The sequence below is a fragment of the Odontesthes bonariensis genome, chromosome 7, assembly GCF_027942865.1.
Source record: "Odontesthes bonariensis isolate fOdoBon6 chromosome 7, fOdoBon6.hap1, whole genome shotgun sequence".
In the NCBI taxonomy this organism is placed as follows: domain Eukaryota; kingdom Metazoa; phylum Chordata; class Actinopteri; order Atheriniformes; family Atherinopsidae; genus Odontesthes; species Odontesthes bonariensis.
In genome coordinates, this window is record NC_134512.1 from 36,375,615 (window position 1) to 36,394,004 (window position 18,390).

General features: G+C 44.9%; 1 protein-coding gene across 2 annotated transcripts in view; it reads right to left on the reverse strand.

The window, feature by feature from the left end:
• The window catches only part of edc4 (enhancer of mRNA decapping 4), a 45,584-nt gene that overhangs the window by 24,628 nt on the left and 2,566 nt on the right, over nucleotides 1-18,390 (reverse strand). Inside the window, exons 2-20 of one of the 2 annotated variants that reach the window (XM_075470710.1) lie at nucleotides 16,916-17,075; nucleotides 16,722-16,833; nucleotides 15,103-15,202; nucleotides 14,755-14,941; nucleotides 14,474-14,621; nucleotides 13,195-13,299; nucleotides 10,424-10,536; nucleotides 10,264-10,347; nucleotides 10,069-10,164; nucleotides 8,657-8,756; nucleotides 8,374-8,554; nucleotides 7,022-7,088; nucleotides 6,665-6,768; nucleotides 5,085-5,269; nucleotides 4,837-4,916; nucleotides 2,113-2,236; nucleotides 1,730-2,025; nucleotides 1,333-1,563; nucleotides 61-162 (exon numbers count right to left, since the gene is read on the reverse strand). In XM_075470710.1, coding sequence (XP_075326825.1) covers nucleotides 61-162; nucleotides 1,333-1,563; nucleotides 1,730-2,025; nucleotides 2,113-2,236; nucleotides 4,837-4,916; nucleotides 5,085-5,269; nucleotides 6,665-6,768; nucleotides 7,022-7,088; nucleotides 8,374-8,554; nucleotides 8,657-8,756; nucleotides 10,069-10,164; nucleotides 10,264-10,347; nucleotides 10,424-10,536; nucleotides 13,195-13,299; nucleotides 14,474-14,621; nucleotides 14,755-14,941; nucleotides 15,103-15,202; nucleotides 16,722-16,833; nucleotides 16,916-17,075 — 2,575 coding nt within the window. Of the gene's footprint in view, nucleotides 1-60; nucleotides 163-1,332; nucleotides 1,564-1,729; nucleotides 2,026-2,112; nucleotides 2,237-4,836; nucleotides 4,917-5,084; nucleotides 5,273-6,664; nucleotides 6,769-7,021; nucleotides 7,089-8,373; nucleotides 8,555-8,656; nucleotides 8,757-10,068; nucleotides 10,165-10,263; nucleotides 10,348-10,423; nucleotides 10,537-13,194; nucleotides 13,300-14,473; nucleotides 14,622-14,754; nucleotides 14,942-15,102; nucleotides 15,203-16,721; nucleotides 16,834-16,915; nucleotides 17,076-18,390 lie in introns of both variants that reach the window. The other variant, XM_075470709.1, reaches the window with a different exon arrangement.

The following is an 18,390-nucleotide window of genomic DNA, read 5'->3' on the forward strand; positions in this document are numbered from 1 at the left end:
AACTTTAGTCATGCTCCGTTGTCCTCCCATAAGAGGTCAAACTGATGAACAGGTCGTTACCTTTGCTCAGCGCCACCTTCCGGACTGTCGTTCTGTGCGAGGTGAAAGGAGCGCCGGTGATACGGCGAGCTCAGGTGTCTGTCCTTCGCCTCCTCTCTTGAACTACAACAATTCAACACACAAGACGCAGCTTCATGAAGCCTTAGAATAACTTTCAGTTTGTTCTTTTTCTTTAAAAAAAAAAGAAGATCAAAACGTCAAAGACAATGCAACATCTTTTGCAGTTTAGGCGCCATAAACGGGCAATTTTGGAGACGATTAAAGACATTTCACACGTTTACAGAGATATTAATGTTCCTCCTCAGTGTATGTTGCCTTCAATATTCACCATAAAGTGAGGTGCATGCCTTTTGACGTGTGACTTGTGTTTAAAGATCTTTTTAAATACGAATCTAATTGGCAAGCATTAAAGGGACAGTTCGCCTCTTTTGACATGAAGCTGTATGACATCCCATATCAGCAACATCATTTCTGAACATCTTCTTACCCCCTGCTGCGTCCTGTGAGCAGAGTTCCAGCCTCGTTTTGGTGTTGATGAAGGTAGTCCGGCTAGTTGGCTGGGGCTTAAAAAATAAAGCGTTTTGCTTCTCAAAACAATATGCGTTCAACAGAGTAATAGATTTGCATCACAAAATGGTTCTCCAGGAAAAAGTCAGACCTCACAATTGCTTGGCCCTATTTTCTCTCCCTTCGCATCACTGCCTGCTGTGAAAACCGTGCAGACCGAGCAGCAAACACCGTAACAGGCGCGGCTGTCGGCAGGCAGTGATACGAAGGGAGAGAAAATAGGGCCAAGAGATTGTGAGGTCTGACTTTTTCCTGGAGAACCATTTTGTGATGCAAATGTATTACTCTTTTGAACGCATATTGTTTTGAGAAGTAAAACGCTTCATTTTTTAAACCCCAGCCAACCAGCCGGACTACCTTCATCAACACCAAAACGAGGCTGGAACTCTGCTCACAGGACGCAGCAGGGGGTAAGAAGATGTTCATAAATGATGTTGCTGATATGGGATGTCATACAGCTTCATGTCAAAAGAGGCGAACTATCCCTTTAAGCTTGCTAAAAAGCCAGTGTTACACTGCGAGGGTTTAATTCCGTGACAGTAACGAAGCAGGTGGGATCAACACACTAACGAGCTTCATCACATAACAGTGTTTTTCCAAAAGCATCGAGTTTGGAAGAGTCCTACAAAGACTGTATGAATGCAGCTGGATTCTGTCTGGAACCATGGAAGCCAACTTTCTGCGTGTATCCGTGCCGTTACTGACCAGTCTCCAAGTCCGTTGTCCCTGAGGCTGTTCCTGGTCTCCCTGGTGATGTCCGGGGCAGCCGGCCAGGAAGTGTGGCTAACGCTGCCGTCCGACGCCCCCCCTCCGGCCCCGGGGTTCTCCGCCGATAACGCGTTCTCCAGCAGCGACGGGGTGTTGCTGAGTCTGGACTCCGACTCTGCTGCCCCGCCCCCCGGCCCGTCTCCACATCCCAGTTCGAGGGGCAACAAGCTGTGAGAGAAAATATTGCTCAGGCGCGGGCACTTAACCGGTCTGCGTTGGAGTTTTTGATCATGATTTAGCTTATTTTATCGAGTGTGTGCATGAGAATGCAATTCAACGACAAACTAAAGAAAGAGCTGAGCCAGCAGGTCAGCTCCACAACCTTTGCCTGTACCTGTTGTTGTTGGCCGTGCGCGGGGAGGTCAGCAGGTGCAGAGCAGAGGCCGCAGAGGCCATGCTGTCCGTCTGCAGGGCCGACAGAGGCGAGGCCTCCAGGCTGGGAACGAGGCTGCGCTGCAGCTGCAGCGTCTGCGACGCGATCTCCGGCATGTCCTGGGACATGGCCGTGGAGGCCGAGGAGATCACGTCGGGGGAGCGGGCCCGGGTCGGAGAAGCCATCGGCGGCAGCAGGGGGGAATCCAGAATCTGAGCGCCGTCGAGGGCCAGAGGACCGCTGGGGGACGTCAAAGCCTGCAGACGGGAGAGCAGAAGCATCCTGGAACAAGTCACGCTTAGCAGAGACGAGGAGCTGGTGGGAGAGAGTGTGTCAGATCTTACTGGGACGTTATCCAGTCCAGGCAGCAGCACAGCAGAAGCAGCTCTGGGGCTGCTGGTGGAGGTGGAGAGCCCCAGGGCGCTGTTATCGGCTCTGCTGGGACTCTGACTGACGTCGTCCATGGCTCTGCGCAGAGGAAGAAACGACCATGACTACTGACGTTCACCCGTTTACACTCAATTCAACTGAGCTCCTGCCTGCGGACGTGGTCACGGTCAAGTCTTTTATTGTCAAATGCACAGAACAACAGAGTCGGACTGGGCACGGAAATTCTTAGGACAGGACACCGTACAGCAGCTACCATAACATAAGTACTCTAACAAAAACAGTAACAGTAAATAGGCAATGTGGATACTACAATATACATTTTACACTAACAGTGTTTATTTTGTCAACTTTTTTTAATTTAGTCTTAGTCACAATGTCGAAAATCAATTTTAGTCTTAGTCATATTTAGTCATTTTAGTCAACACTGTACATAATAGAATTTCTCCACACACTGCTTCTCTTTTTAACATATATCACACTGCGCTGTAAACAATCCAGGCGTTGTTTTCACCCAGCTCCAACAAACCGTACACCGGTATCCGAGCCCGACGCCACGACTGGACTGCAAAGTTGAACTAGCTACGGTTAAGTTATAGCTAGCTACCGGCTACGTTACTTGACATGGGAAGGGCCTAAACTCAACTGCAGGCGCCGTGCAGGGACAAACAGGGCAACAGCGCGTAATCTTCTATGAAGTTCAAGAAACACTTATATTAACAATTACAAATTACAAATTAATTATAAACAATTACATTTTTTAATGTCCATTCGTCCATGGCTTGTAAATTTCGTCTCGTCTTAGTCTCGTTAACGAAAATCATTTTTTATTCTCGTCATATTTTTATTTTCTGGAAGCAATTTTGTGCGTCATCGTCTCGTCATCGTCACGGGAAAAAGGGGCGTTAACGAAATATTTTTGTCATCGTCCCGGTTGACGAAATTAACACTGTACACTAATTACAAGAGCTATACTGAACATATAATACACATAATAGCCTATGCTAATCCGAGACCTATACTAACCTAGAACAAAAGGTAAAATAAAAATACAATATTGTGCAATATTGCAAGTTGCAGTGCAAACAGCAGCGGAGGCAGGCATGTGTAAAGTGTCGAGTGTGTAAGTGATGAGAGTGCATTATAGTCCATTTAGTAGCCTGACGGCCTTAGGATAGACTCCGGACGTGACTCAATCTTTGATGTTAAAAATAAGTTCAGCTTCACATCAGCTCAGCTTTACAACCCCAATCAACAGGTAAACGTACGAGCAGCTTATCAACAATCAACACAACTTCCTGAAAAGAGACCCGAGTCACCCATCAGCGAGGAGGCGTGGCGGTTAAAAATGTGTCGATTTCTTCTTACAGCTTCAGCTTCAGAAAAAACTGAGGTGATCGTCTTTGGAGCCAAAGAGAAACGATTACAGGTCACCACGGAGCTTCAGTCTATACACCTAAAAACTACCAACCAGGCCAGAAATAAGTACTTTTTGTTTACATCTGAGCAGACAACAATCACATGTGGAGTTCCCCAAGGTTCCATCCTGGGACCTCTTCTGTTTAACACCTACATGCTCCCACTGGCCCACATTATAAACAACAACAAAATAAACTTCCACAGCTATGCAGATGACACGCAGATATACATTACAATGTCACCAGGAGGCCGAGGCCCTGTACAGGCTCTTGGTAAATGCATTGAGGAGATTAATGACTGGATGTGCCACAACTTTCTCCAGCTAAACAAAAACAAAACTGAGGTAATCGTCTTTGGAGCCAAAGAGAAACGATTACAGGTCACCACAGAGCTTCAATCTATACACCTAGAAACTACCAACCAGGCCAGAAATCTGGGTGTAGTGATGGACTCAGACCTAAATTTGGAAAAAAGTCAGCCTACTATCACCTTAAGAATATATCAAGGTTAAAGGATCTGATGTGTCAGCAGGACCTGGAAAAACTAGTCCATGCAAAAAACCTAAAAGTCGACCTAAAAAGTCAGTTAGACAACTGCAGCTCATTCAGAACTCTGCTGCTCGAGTCCTCACTGAGACCAAAGAACTGGACCCCATCAGTCCAGCTCTGAGGTCTTTACATCGGCTGCCTGTCCATCAGAGGATAGACTTTAAAGTTCTGATGCTGCTCTATAAAGCTCTGAAGGGTCCAGGACCAGAATGCATCAGTGACCTCCTGACCCAGTATGAACCTTCCAGACCCCTCAGCTCATCTGGATCCGGTCTTCTATCAGTTCCCAGAGTCAGAACCAGACATGGAGGAGCTGCATTCAGCTTCTATGCTCCACATGTCTGGAACAAACTCCCAGAAAGCCTCAGATCAGCTGGAACACTCAGTGTGTTTAAGTCCAGGCTGAAGACACACCTATTTTCAGCTGAATAAAGCTCCAAATCTGAAGCTTGAGTTTCTAAACTTAATCACATTTTAACTCCTAAATTTTATCTATTGTTGTAATTTCTTTCTTTTTTGTTTAAAATTTAAATCCTGCTTTTTATTTCTACTGTTTTAATGTCTTTGTAAAGCACTTTGAATCACCTTGTTGTTGAATTGTGCCGTACAGATAAACCTGCCTTGCCTTACAGAATTGAGGTAAAGGGACAGAATACTTTCATTACCATCTTTTCCCTTCTGAACTGCACAGAAAAAAAAAAAAAAAAAACTCACCTGTTAGTTGAGTCCGAGTTGCTGCTGATGGCGGTGATAATGGTCAGGCTGCTGGCGCTGCTGCCCGGAGACGCCGGTACCTGAAGGGTGTCAAAAAGTGACGTTCATCATGCATATCTCACAGTTATAAACGGTCCCTTATGTGTTGCTACCAACACTCAATAAATATGTGGGAGGAGTCGTTACTCATTGGCTAAATGACACTTCCTGAAGCTCCCTGCAGAGAGACGATGAAATAAAGTCTGTACCGAAGTGCTGGTTGGGGTCATGAAGGCATCGGGAGTCATCAGTTTGGGCATCGGTCCGCCGCCGGCGCCAGAGTTTGAGAGGAAGTCGGACGGAGCGGGAAGCGACGGGATCTTCCTCAGGTCGGTCTGCGAGCCGCTTCCAGATTCCTTATCGGAGCTCTGGTCCGTGAGATGGTCCGAAAATCCTGCTGGAGTCACAAAAAGCAAAGAGAACAGAGAGTAAAAACCAGGATCATCTCTCCTTTATCGGAATGGTTCTAGAATATTAGACAGATTCTGTACAATGGAAACCATTTAAGGCTCATTTACAGGTTCAATACTTTCATTTTGTGTGAGATGTTGAATGTATAATTATTTTTTTTAATATTATTATTGTTTTATGCCTTTTAATTTATTCTTGTATTTTATTCTTTTAATTTCTTTGTTTTTATTTTTCTGTACAGCGCTTTGGTCAACTGAGGTTGTTGTAAAGTGCTTTATAAATAAAATTGGATTGGATTGGATTAGATTTTGGGAATCCACAAGAACAATTTTGTGGGTTTAAATGTACTTTATTTCTACAGCCCTTTACAGACAATCCTTACGGTGTACCTAAGTGCTTTACAGCAGGGAATAAATAAAGAGAAGAAGAAGTAAAAACAAATAAAAACAATAAAAGAACAGTAAAAGCAATAAAATACAACAAAATCTAATAAGATAAAATAAGATAAAAGTGTCATCATACTGCTGGGTATTAAAGCCATCCTAAATAAGCAGGTTTTTAGCCTGGATCTGAAGAGGCCCAGGTCAGAAATAAGACTCAGCTGGACGGGGGGCTTATCCCAGAGCCTGGGGGCAGCTTTGGGAAAAGGCTCGCTCACCCCAGGGTTTGTATTCTGACCTGGGCACTTCCAGCAGAAACTGATCTGTTGACCTCAGAGCTCTACCAGGACTGTTAAAAGCTCAGATAAATACGACGGGGCGAGGCCGTTAAGAGCTTTAAAAACCAACATTAAGAGTTTAAAATCAGTTCTGTAAAGGACAGGAAGCCAATGGAGGGAGTTAAGAACAGGAGTGATGTGCACCGACAGCCGCGCCGGTTACGGTGTTTGCTGCTCAGAAGCAAGGGACTGCACGGTCTACACAGCAGGCAGTGATACGAAGGGAGAGAAAATAGGGCCAAGAGAATTTGAGGTCTGACTTTTTCCTGGAGAACCATTTTGTGATGCAAATGTATTACTCTGTTGAACGCATATTGTTTTGAGAAGCAAAACGCTTTATTTTTGTGGCCCAAGCCAACTAGCCGGACCACTTTCGTCAGCACCAAAACGAGGCTGGAACTCTGCTCACAGGACGCAGCAGGGGGTAAGAAGATGTTCATAAATGATGTTGCTGATATGGGATGTCATACAGCTTCATGTCAAAAGAGGCGAACTATCCCTTTAAAAGACGCAGAGGTAACGGAAACAAACAGCATAATATGACCTTTTTAAAGTCTAAAACTTTGGTGGAGGTGAAGCTTAGATCGAATTGGATTTGTCCTTTAATTCCCCGTTAACACTGACCCTCTTCCAGCCTTTCGGTTCATACCGCTAACTTACCGAAGCCGTCCTGGGAGTCAGAATGGGAAAGGAAGCCTGCCGAGTTGGAACCAACGTTGGATTCGGTGTTGGGCTGAAACCAGATCTGAACATCCTGCAAACTCCTGAAAACACACACACACACACACACGCAAAACTAATTCAGAACAAAGACTAAGGTCTGGTGCACAAAGCAAACTGGTATCCTGCCAAATCAGGTGAGAAACACACATTATCTCAATAAATTCAACATCCCACCCCCAGCTGAGAGAAGAGAAAAACGAAGCCTCCTCATCCTCCGAAGCTCAAACTGTGCAGCATTTGCTTTACCGAAGAACTCTTTTAATAGTTTATCAGATCAACATGAGTTCAACTTACTTGGTGTGGACGCAGTAGAGTTTAATCTGGATCCCAGATTTGGACTCCGCCGGTCCTTGGGTGCCCTCTGGAGAACAGAACATTTCATTAGAGCAGAGATATTCATTGCGTGGCTCCTCAAGCTTTAACTGGCGGCTCGCACTCATAGTAGCTTATAACAATATGCTAACAATAACAATACATGTTTTCAAATAACATACAGCGAATACTGCACAGTATTAAGTATTTTTATTAAGTATTAATTAAGGCTTAATGGTGTTTTCTAAAGGGGGCACACTGTTAAACCTGGCAACGCAGCCCGCTTAAACCACTTCACACTTGACCGCAGTGCACGCTAGCTCCTTTAGCCAGCGCCAGATGCAGGCACTGTAACGTAGTTATAATAATACTTAGTTTGTATTTTTTTTTTATTTGTCACTTCACTAAACTCTCCTGTCATTTCAGATCCTGCCATGCAATTTACTAATTTCCCTCACCTAGGTTTCCTGCCCATCTCCTCCTCACCTGCAGTCCTCACCTGCAGTCTATTTGCTCATTAGTTCCTCAGTGTATTTATACTCATCACTTTCACTTGTCCCCTGCCAGATTGTCTTGTGTTATTCTTTGCCAAGCTCTCCAGCGTTTTCCAGTCCTGCCTACCTGTTCTGACCTAGTTCTGCCTTTCCTGGATTCCTGATACCTGCCTGCCCCTTGTCAGATTTGTTTGCCTGCCTCGGATCGTTTGGTTGTGAACTGGACTTTTTTTTTGGACTGAATAAACGGATCTTCCCTTGCTAACCGCCTACCTCATTGTCGTGCTTTTGGGTTCTCCTTTGCTCGCTACAATAACCGTGACAGGCACAATGGATCGGTTTTTAATTAAAAAAGGGCAAAAAACAGACGAAAATCAGCATGAAGACGCCAGAGAGGGGACGAGCAGGCAAACGTCGGGTGTACCGCGAGATGCAGGCACAATGGATCGGTTTTTAATTAAAAAAGGGCAAAAACCAGCACAAAAACCATGCTCATCCTGAATGTCTCACTATGATTACAACAACAAACTACAAATACAACGTGAAGAAAGTCAAGGACATGCATGCCAGCTTCCACTCATCCCAGTATTAAGGTAAATGTGGTCTTAATTGAAAATGTATTGGCTGTGCTGTTTCTTTTTTTGTGGGATGTTTTATATGTAGAAATGCAGATTTGCAAAAGGGGACTTTAGTATGTTGTGGTAAAAGTGGCTCTTCCCTTGATTTTGCTCTGCCAATGTGGCTCTGGTGAAAACAATAGTGAGTATCGCTGGTTTAGACCAAGAGGCGAACATATTCAACGCCGACTTTGAATGCTATGATTGAGTGTAAGCGGGTCACCTGTGGTCAAACTCTCGCTTTCCTCCTCCGCGGGGAGGACCTCGGTGTGCCTCAGCCGGCTGTGGGTGACGTCCCGCACGCCGAAGCTGAGCACCGGGTGGGTGAGCAGGAACTCCGACACCGCCGTGAAACTGGCCTTTCCTTTCTCGTGGTCCTGTCGAAGCTCCATCACGTAGAGAACCTGCCGAACGCAACGTTAGCGAAAGGTGAAAAGAGCTCCGTGAATAATTCTGCCTTAAACATCTCTCCATCCAAAGCACGCGGCCGAGCACTTTGCGCTAACCTTCCTCTGGACGTCGGTGAGGATCAAATACTCAGCGGAGAGATCCAAACTGGCCTTGAGACTCGGCAGACTCGATGAATTGAACGGATCTGGAGAGAACCTGCGAGAAGGAAACGCTCCGTAATTAGTACATCTGTGCAGTTACATGTGCCGAGTTACATTTACTAGAGTAAGTTTTTGAAAACATTATACTTCTAGGAGTAGTTTTAAATCTCTATACTTTTTACTTTTACTTGAGTAGATGTGTGCAGCAGAAACTGTCCTCTTACTCCGCTACATTAGGCTACAATGAGCTGGTTACTTTTCTTCTTACCTCTTTGGTATTCTACGCCTCATTATTTTTATCCCCCCGCGTACGCCTCATTTTAATGTTTTATTCTGACAGAGAGAGAGACTTCCACCAAAGGCTCTACCACCTGACTGTGTTCCACCAATCAGACGCAGCCGTGCAGTCTGGTCACGTGACCATACTCGATCTCAGCGGCGGGACGGGTTAGCTTTAGCATTAGCAGTCGTAGCAAACAAACAAAGAAACAGGTGAAAAATGTCAGAACCAACGGTGGGAAATGAAGACGCAGACGAGGCCTCATACTGAAAGCATGTTTACCTTACAAAGAGTGAGAAACAGCAGCTACATTATGTGTCTTCTGTGGCAACCAAAACAAACGCACATTTCAGCAGAAACTCAACATCTAACTTGAGGAAACATGCAGCGCTAAGTTTCCTAAACTCGTTTTTCCCCCCATGGATAGGCGAATGTTTGTTTTTTAGGTTACATATGGGTTACATATGTTTTAAACATTTCCTAAGTCTCTTTTATTTTTTATTGAAGTGCTTGAATTTACCTGGATTATTTTTATTTAAGCTATTTTGTAATTAATTAATTCATTTTAATTTAATTTATCAATTGGATGAACTCTAATTTGCCTAAAGATGATTATTTAGTATTTTTGTCTGTCTGATTGAATGCTTGTGTTAACAAATAAATCAGACGTTACTCAACAGTTACTCAGTACTTGAGGAGTTTTATCACCGAGCACTTTTTTTACTCTTACTCAAGTAATTATTTGTATGACAACTTTTTACTTTTACTTGAGTCATATTATTCTAAAGTAACATTACTTTTACTTTAGTACAGTTTTTGGCTGCTCTGCCCACCTCTGGTTATTTCACGGAGGCCTGGTAGGGGCGCTCAGCAGTGACCATTACATCATAAAGCCACGATGCTCAGCTCCAATCTACCCGAGTCTCTGTGGTTTGTACGAGGACTTACTTGCAGATGTGGGAACTATTTGAATGTTTGCAGATAAACATCTTTTGTATTGTGGAAATGATGATTTAACTACCAGCATGAAAATCCTCCTGCTAAAATCAAACCTCTGTAAGTTAAAATGAAAACATGACGGATTAACCTGATGGTCTGTAAACAGTTCCAGGTGACGGTGCACCACATCTTCAGCTCCTGGTTCTGATCTGCTCCCGTTATCAGAAACCTCCAAAACGGAACCCTACAGAAGAGGAAGGAGAAGAAGAAGAAGATGACGGGTAAGAACAAACAGACTCAGGCGTATTCTCACAACATGCTGCGGTGACACACGTGTACTGACTCTGGGTCCTGCCTCTTGTGGTTATCACAGAACAGAAGGCAGGAGAGGGGGCGTCCTCCATGAGGCTGCAGTTCATGGAGACATCTGGAGCAGAAAGGAAAAGACATGAGGGGAAAAAGTAAAATACTCCCATTAAAGGAGGCTTATGTGAGGCGCTTACCTGGGCTTATCCTGCCCGGCGTCCATGTAAATCTGCCAGAACTTGATGTATCCGTCATGGCTCGCTGTGGTCAGCACAGTCCCATCGGGAGACAGCACGCCTTCGCTGACGCGCTGGAACAGACATTAAAACAATTCAAACGGTTATTACTGGGAAGGATCTCCACAGCTAACCCAAAGCAACGAGTCCGACTCCTCGAGGCAGGAAGCGGCCGCCCAACCCCGCCTGAACGATACGAGAGGAACACTTTAACTTTCCGTCTTTCACACGATCAGACGGGACGTGATCAGCAGTGTGGAACCTGAACAGGTTTGTTAATTGATCATTCTCCATGTACCGGTTCATCAGCTATAAATAACTCGCCCCCCAGCTCCTGGTGCAGGCTGTGCTCTGACTACAGCAGCACCCTCCTGTCTCCCAGCCTGTGAAACCGCTGCAGATGCTCCAGAAGGCGGCGGCGCATCCACTGGCTGCCCCTAGCCGCCCAAATCACAGTCAAGTCACTCAGTGGGGTCACATGGCACTGAAAGGATCGGATTATTGGCTAAATTACGATCAGACTGAGTTATTAAGTGCATGTAGACACCTTAATCTGACTAAGAACTGGATCGGATGGGATTCGGACCCCGAGATAACTGGGTTGAAAGTCACTCTAAACCTGCTTGTAGACGCACGTGGTGAATCAGACTTTGCGTTCTGCGCATGCTCCAGATGTTTTCCCGGGGTCGTGACCCGGAAGTCAAAGGAGACGATATTCCTGTTGTTGTCGCCGTCAGAAAGAAACAAACAACGCGATGGAGAATGCTCCGTTGGGCATCGAGTTTGTGCAACAAGCAGCTCATCACAGACCAAATGTAGAGGGACGTAGCTTCATCTGGCTCTGCGTTCTCCATCTTTCTCCAATGCCTGAGTTTGTTGTTGTTGTTGGTGGTGAAGAGGTCAACAGGAAGTGGCTCTATTAGCAACAGCTGGAATGGGTACAGCGCCACCTATCACACCGGTGTATGACACGCTTTGTGCCTCTGATCCCATTCATTCACCGCCATATATCCAAGGAGAATTACCCTTGCTCAGCTAACTCTTATTATAATTTAGCCAATTATCCGATCCTTTCAATGCCATGTGACCCCACTGAGTGATGTTAGCCTACAGAGTCCTTAATGGAACACCTCCCATCTACTGGAATGCTCTCTAAAAAGGCTTAAGTCACGACTCGATCACTCCGGTCGTCACAGGATTGTCGTCGACCAGCGCCTACACCACGCTGAAGACAATCCAGACTCTTCTCATGTGTCGTTCCACGATGGTGGAATGACCTGCCGAGCGCTACCAGAACAGGAGCCTCCCTGAATATCTTCAAGAAACTGTTGAAGACGCAGCTCTCCAGAGGGCATCTCCTATTCTGCACTGACCCTGTGCTTCCCTCTATGCCTGCACTCTATCGTCACCTCTGACAGAGCCCGACTGGTGGTTTCCTTCCAGGTAGCTCACTCTTAGCTTTGACATTACCTCTAATGTTATATCCTCATATGCAAGTCCCTTTGGATAAAAGCGCCGGCCAAATGCATAAACATAATGAGGTGATGTTCGCCCCGCAGCTCTGACAGAGAAGCCACTAAATCTGTGTCTCCTTTAGGAGCCGAGCATCACCAGCCGTTGAAGATCTCGGACTAAAAGCTACTGTAACAAACTTATTATTTATTCATGAGAGAGTTAGGTGGAAGGAATGCAGCTGCGGCACTGTTCTATCCAGACACCAAATCTCTGTCTGGCTCTCTTCTCTTTACTTGCTCGCAAAGAGAAAACTTTCTGAAATTCTTCCTGAAAATAGGGACAGAGCAGTTCCAATAACTGCCCTTCTCCAGGGGAACGGTTTCAGTTTGCATTCCCACATGAGTCGGACCTGATCGGGACTGATGCGACGCAGCCGTCTGCGACAGCGACGTGTTACTTTAGCGCCACATTCAACAACAAAACAGAACAAAACAAAACCCGGTAAAAGTAAGGAGAGAAGAAGAAAACACCACCAAGAAGCTAACATGGAGAGCGGGGAGGCCACCGTGTTCATGGTCTGCATGATGGTGATATTAATCATGGCCGATCACATGGGGCGTCTAACATCGAGGCTGGAAGAGCTCACAGAGAGTCAGGAGAAGCAGGATGGAGCGCAGGCCGTACTTCTTGGTTTCATGAAGGAAGGAGAGCAGAGCGCCGCAGACAAAGGAGACCACGTGGAGGTTTAACTTATTAAACACGCGCAGGCTGTGTCCGTGTCATACGAGGAAACATTTCAACATGACAAGGGGCGGAGCTACCGACCACCAAACACCTCCGTCAGATCTGTTCCTATGGAAACCAGAACAGACCCATCTGAGGAGAAGGAGCTGAAATGGTTCCAGGAACTGAGGGCCGTGGTCCCTAGTTCCTGTATGTGCGAATGAGGGAAAAAACGGCCCTGTTCCTGAAAAGGTTAAAGGAACTGCAGAAGGTTCCTACAGGGGGAATGCGGCTCATGTCAGCTGCACAGCTGCTCTTTCCCCAGTAAGAGGTGCATCTTGAGTTTCTGCACCGGTCAAACAGCCACAGACTTGTGGGCATGACCCAAGTACAGCGACAGCTTCGAGAATCACATTCCAAACAGGTGAGTTACGATCAACCGAGAGGCCGGCGAGGATCCACGACTCTCCGAAACACGGAGACATTTGGAACGGCACAGGTGAGGCGTACAGGGAGAATCTGTTTGAAGGGGCCAAAAGCTCCTCCAGTCTTACCCCGGTGTGGCCTTTGACCGTGATCAGCCCTTCTTTCAGTTCTGTGTCGTTAACGGGCCAACTGCTGATGTTCGCTCTCAGGAACTCAAACTCCAGAACTTCAGCCTGGAAGAGAAGAATAAAAAAAGATAAATAAAATCAGAGCCGGAGTGTTCCAGCTACTCTCCTCACGCGACGTTTGTTCCTGTTAAACATCGGCGTGGTTTTATAAATGAAACGCTGATTTATCCAGAACTTCTTTATGTTCATAAACCTGCATGCACTCTTCTCTTTTATGTTATTTACAGGGTTGTTTATTAAGCTGCAGTTTTACAGTTTATGGACTGAAGACACGGGCTGTGTTCGAAACCGCATACTTCTCATACTGACTTTTTTCCTGACTGCATACTAGATTCTCTGAAATGTTGGGTATGCATCATGAGGTTACTACTCATACTCAAACTACCCAAGATGCAACGTAACGTGACGTCGCCCATCGTCATTTCCTGTCAAAACGGCAGTTTCAAGCTAGCTACAACGAGGGTAGGTTCACTTCCTGTTTTCAAAACAAAAGCACCAATTGTATGGTAATGGCTTTCCCTATGATAAAAGGCAACGGGTATTTTATTTTGTGAAAATAACAGGAAGTGCGTTGCTCACTGCGGCTAGCTTTAGTAGCGCCGAATTCGTGGGAACAAAATTGTAAACAGCCGGTATTTTGTCAGGTTTTCAACACGTTGGGGATCTAAACGACTACTTTCTCACCTGAAAATGTTTCAAATGTTGCTAAAGTTTACAGAGTTTAGAGCTTAAGAGAAATCAGCTTCAGGCCGGCTGATTTCGGCTCGGGCAGGAGCGAAATGCATTGTGGGTAAACGCTCTGCATACTGTCTGATCGAGTAGTATGTAGTATGCAGTATGTAGCATGTAGCATGTAGCATGCAGTATGTAGTATGTAGTATGTAGCATGTAGTATGCAGCATGTAGCATGCAGTATGCAGTATGCAGCATGTAGTATGTAGCATGTAGTATGCAGTATGTAGCATGTAGTATGCAGCATGTAGTATGTAGCATGTATTATGTAGTATGTAGCATGTAGTATGCAGCATGTAGCATGTATTATGTAGTATGTAGCATGTAGTATGCAGTATGCAGCATGTAGTATGTAGTATGTAGCTTCAAACACAGCCACAGTCCTCCTTCCGTTGTAAAAAGATGCATCTTAAGGGTTTTAGTATTTCTAACTCACTTAATTTTTCTTACGAGCTGGGACAAATGATTGTGTGTCAAACATAGATACCCTGTCTTCGTGTAGAAGAGCTAGAGTCTGGCTGGTGTCCTCCTGGTTCTCCTCGTTGTCATCCAGGATGACGGGGGACCAGATGAGGCGACGGTGGGAGTTCAGGGGCGTGTCTTCCGGCCGCTGGATGTGCACCACGATCTGATCTCTGGGAGGATCTTGGATTAAGGAAACTCACTTCCTGGAGAATCTGCCTCACAAAAGCAGGAAGATCCAAAGGTACCAACACAGCGTGCATCCTCCCACACACTCTCCTCTGCTTCTACATTATGTCTGGATACAGTATCTTGGTGCCGGTGCAGGTGAGCTGCCAGACCATCAGGTTCCCCGCTTCGTCTACACAACCCAGCAGCGAGGAGTCGATGTGGGCAAAAGCCAGGTCTGTGACGGCGCCGGTGAATCCCTTCAGCAGGGAGCGCTCGTTAAAATCCAAGCTCAGGACCCGAACCATGGCGTGGTTGTTGGCTCCTGAAGGAGGGAAAAAATAAAGACCACGACCACCACAGGGTGCCGTTTAACCAGCAGCATCAACCTCACATACATTGAAGTGATTTTCTGCATTAAATGGTTCCTTTACAGAAGTGAATACGTAAGGTTTGTAGCCATGAATGTGATGTGAACTCTCTCACCTCTGATGGCGTAGGCCAAGAAGGAGTTGCACACAGCTATCAGCCGGCCGTAGTAATACTTGTGCTCCCAGTCATATTTGGCGACAGGCTGAATCTTAACCTGAAGGAATAAGAAATTCAACGTTAAAAAGCAACGATCGAGCCAAAGAAAGCCAAATTAATGCTACGGAAGTATCATTTTCTCTTTTTAAATTCTCGAACTTTAATTTTCTTTTTTTAGAACTTATTACACACCCGTTCGCCTCCAGAGAAAGTTTCCTGGCACCTCTAACCTTTGTTATAGATGTAAAATGCATAAAGGGAAATTTATTCATCTGTTTTGATCATGTGACCGTAATCCAGGAGGTCATTGGTAAAAAAGAAAAATTGCTGACTTCCTATTTCTGTCTCCTCAGTCATACCCCAGACGCTCTCTTTGACGCAGATACCAAGTTTTTGTTGATAATTCTTTTATTTCTGGCTAAAAAAATGTATTTAGCTGAGGTGGTTAACACAGATTTCTGCTCTTATTCCTCTTGAGAAGTTGACTCATGACCTTAACCATAAATCAGAAAAGTTTTGGAGGATCTGGGAACCATCGACCTCCTTCTTACAGGAACTTTAACCGATCATCTGTCCCTGGAAGAGGAGGGCCGACTGCTTTTCACTTTGTTTCATTTTGTTTATTTCAAACACGCGATTCGCTTACATGTCTCCTGTCATCATGCTGATTTTGTACGTGTATGTATGTGTATATATTGGTGTATGCATGGATATATATATTTATATATATGTAGAGATACATATTGCAGCGCTCGTGTTAATTTGGGGTGGGAATTTTTTTTGTTTTGTATGTTTTGTTGTCAGTTTTGTTTTTCTTTTGTACACTTATAACTGAAAAACCAATAAAAAGAGTATTTAAAAAATAAATAAATAAAAAACTATTGTCTGAAGTGTTTTAAATTTTTTTTAAAACTCGTCTTAAAACCCATTTTTATTCCCTGGCTTTTAACCAGCATGAGACTCTGTTTCTGTCATTGTTTTATTGTTTTAATATTGTTAATTATTGTTCTTATGTTTTATGCCTCACATTTCGTGTTGTTACTCATGTACAGCACTTTGTTTCAGCCACAGCTGTTTTAAAGGGCTTTATAAATAAAGTTGAGTTGAGTTGAAAGCTTGGAATCTTTAAAAAGCCCAACAGCTTTAGCAACACAGCCCGACTCGTGACACCACGTTGAGTCATCGCCGCTTTTGAATCGACCTTTTCAGTCAGACACCGTTCATAAAAGCTTCAGATTTTATAAACGGGTTATAAAACGGTTTATAAAAGCTTCAGAATTTATAAACGGGTTATAAAACGGTTTATAAAAGCTTCTGATTTTATAAACGGGTTAAAGCGGTTTATAAAAGCTTCAGATTTTATAAACGGGTTATAAAAGCTTCAGATTTTATAAACGGGTTATAAAACGGTTTATAAAAGCTTCAGATTTTATAAACGGGTTATAAAACGGTTTATAAAAGCTTCAGATTTTATAAACGGGTTATAAGACGGTTTATAAGAGCTTCAGATTTTATAAACGGGTTATAAAACGGTTTATAAAAGCTTCAGATTTTATAAACAGGGCTGAGTTCCGCACCTTGCTGCTGCCCCGGGCCTTGCTGTTGATGCTGGAGTCCTGACTCGCCACAATCTCCACGCTGCTGGAGGTGATGGGGACACAGGTGGACCCGTCGTCTCCACTCAGACAGCTGAAAACGCAGCACATCGGCGTCTTTAAAACCGTGCAAACCAAAGTGCTCTGGCGCCGCCGCGGCGAAGTGACACACTCACATGATCTGCTTCTCCTGGGCAGCGCTCATGTCTGTGGAGATGGGTCTGGTGGAGTCCGACATGTTTGATCGATCGATGCTTCCCAACAGGCCGGCTCCCAGCAACCCGTTCAGCTCTCCATTGAAAGATGGCTTCCTCTGACCGTCAGCGGACTGAGCATCTGAGGAAAACAGTGAGAGTTCATCCTGAGAGACGAAGACAAACGCTGTGATACCGCGGCCGTGTTCAGTCTGAAGCGTGATCATTTACAGTAAGTGATGCTCAAAAGAGCTCGAGCTCAAAAGCAAATTCAGTGTGGGAACCTCATAAACCTTTAAAGGGACAGTTCGCCTCTTTTGACATGAAGCTGTATGACATCCCATATCAGCAACATCATTTATGAACATCTTCTTACCCCCTGCTGCGTCCTGTGAGCAGAGTTCCAGCCTCGTTTTGGTGTTGATGAAGGTAGTCCGGCTAGTTGGCTGGGGTTTAAAAAATAAAGCGTTTTGCTTCTCAAAACAATATGCGTTCAACAGAGTAATACATTTGCATCACAAAATCGTACTCCAGGAAAAAGTCAGACCTCACAATCTCTTGGCCCTATTTTCTCTCCCTTCGTATCACTGCCTGCTGTGCAGACCGAGCAGCAAACACCGTAACAGGCGCGGCTGTCGGCAGGCGGCAGCAGGCAGTGATACGAAGGGAGAGAAAATAGGGCCAAGCGATTGTGAGGTCTGACTTTTTCTGGAGAACGATTTTTTGATGCAAAATCACAAAGACGCAGGATCACAGGACGCAGCAGGGGGTAAGAAGATGTTCATAAATGATGTTGCTAATATGGGATGTCATACAGCTTCATGTCAAAAGAGGCGAACTATCCCTTTAATGCTTGCCAATAATATTCGTATTTAAAAGATCTGTAAACACAAGTCAAACGTCAAAAGGCTCCCTCTGAATACCTGCCTGTCATCTAAAAAGCAGCTACTCACAAATTCTCTCTTCCAAACTCAGATCGAGCTCATTTCACTTGTTTGACATTCATGTTTTCACAATAAACATTTCTCATTATGACTTCTGTCACTTCCTGCTGAGCACAGAGCCACTAATGTGTGTGGAACTTCAACAGAAACAAAGTGTTTTCTATCAGTAAAGATGGGGGGGGGGGGCTGCTACAGGCCTACAAGCATCAGGCCACAGCCATCTGAACACTGTCCAAAGCAACAACAACAAAGACATTCAAGTCACATAAAAGGCTGCGAGGCCACCAGTGATGAGGGTCATCGGTTCCAGAACCGAGTTCAGGAGAAAGGCAAAAGTTTTATCATCAAACTGGGAAATGAATCCTCTCCAGAGGGCTTAAACCCTTCAGTTTGATGAGATGTCACAGCGGTGATCAAATAAAACCCACCAGCACCTAACTTAGTATGTGAACCCTTATTTACACGCTGGACAACATTAATATTACTTTTCTTCTATATATTGTTCACCTTAAA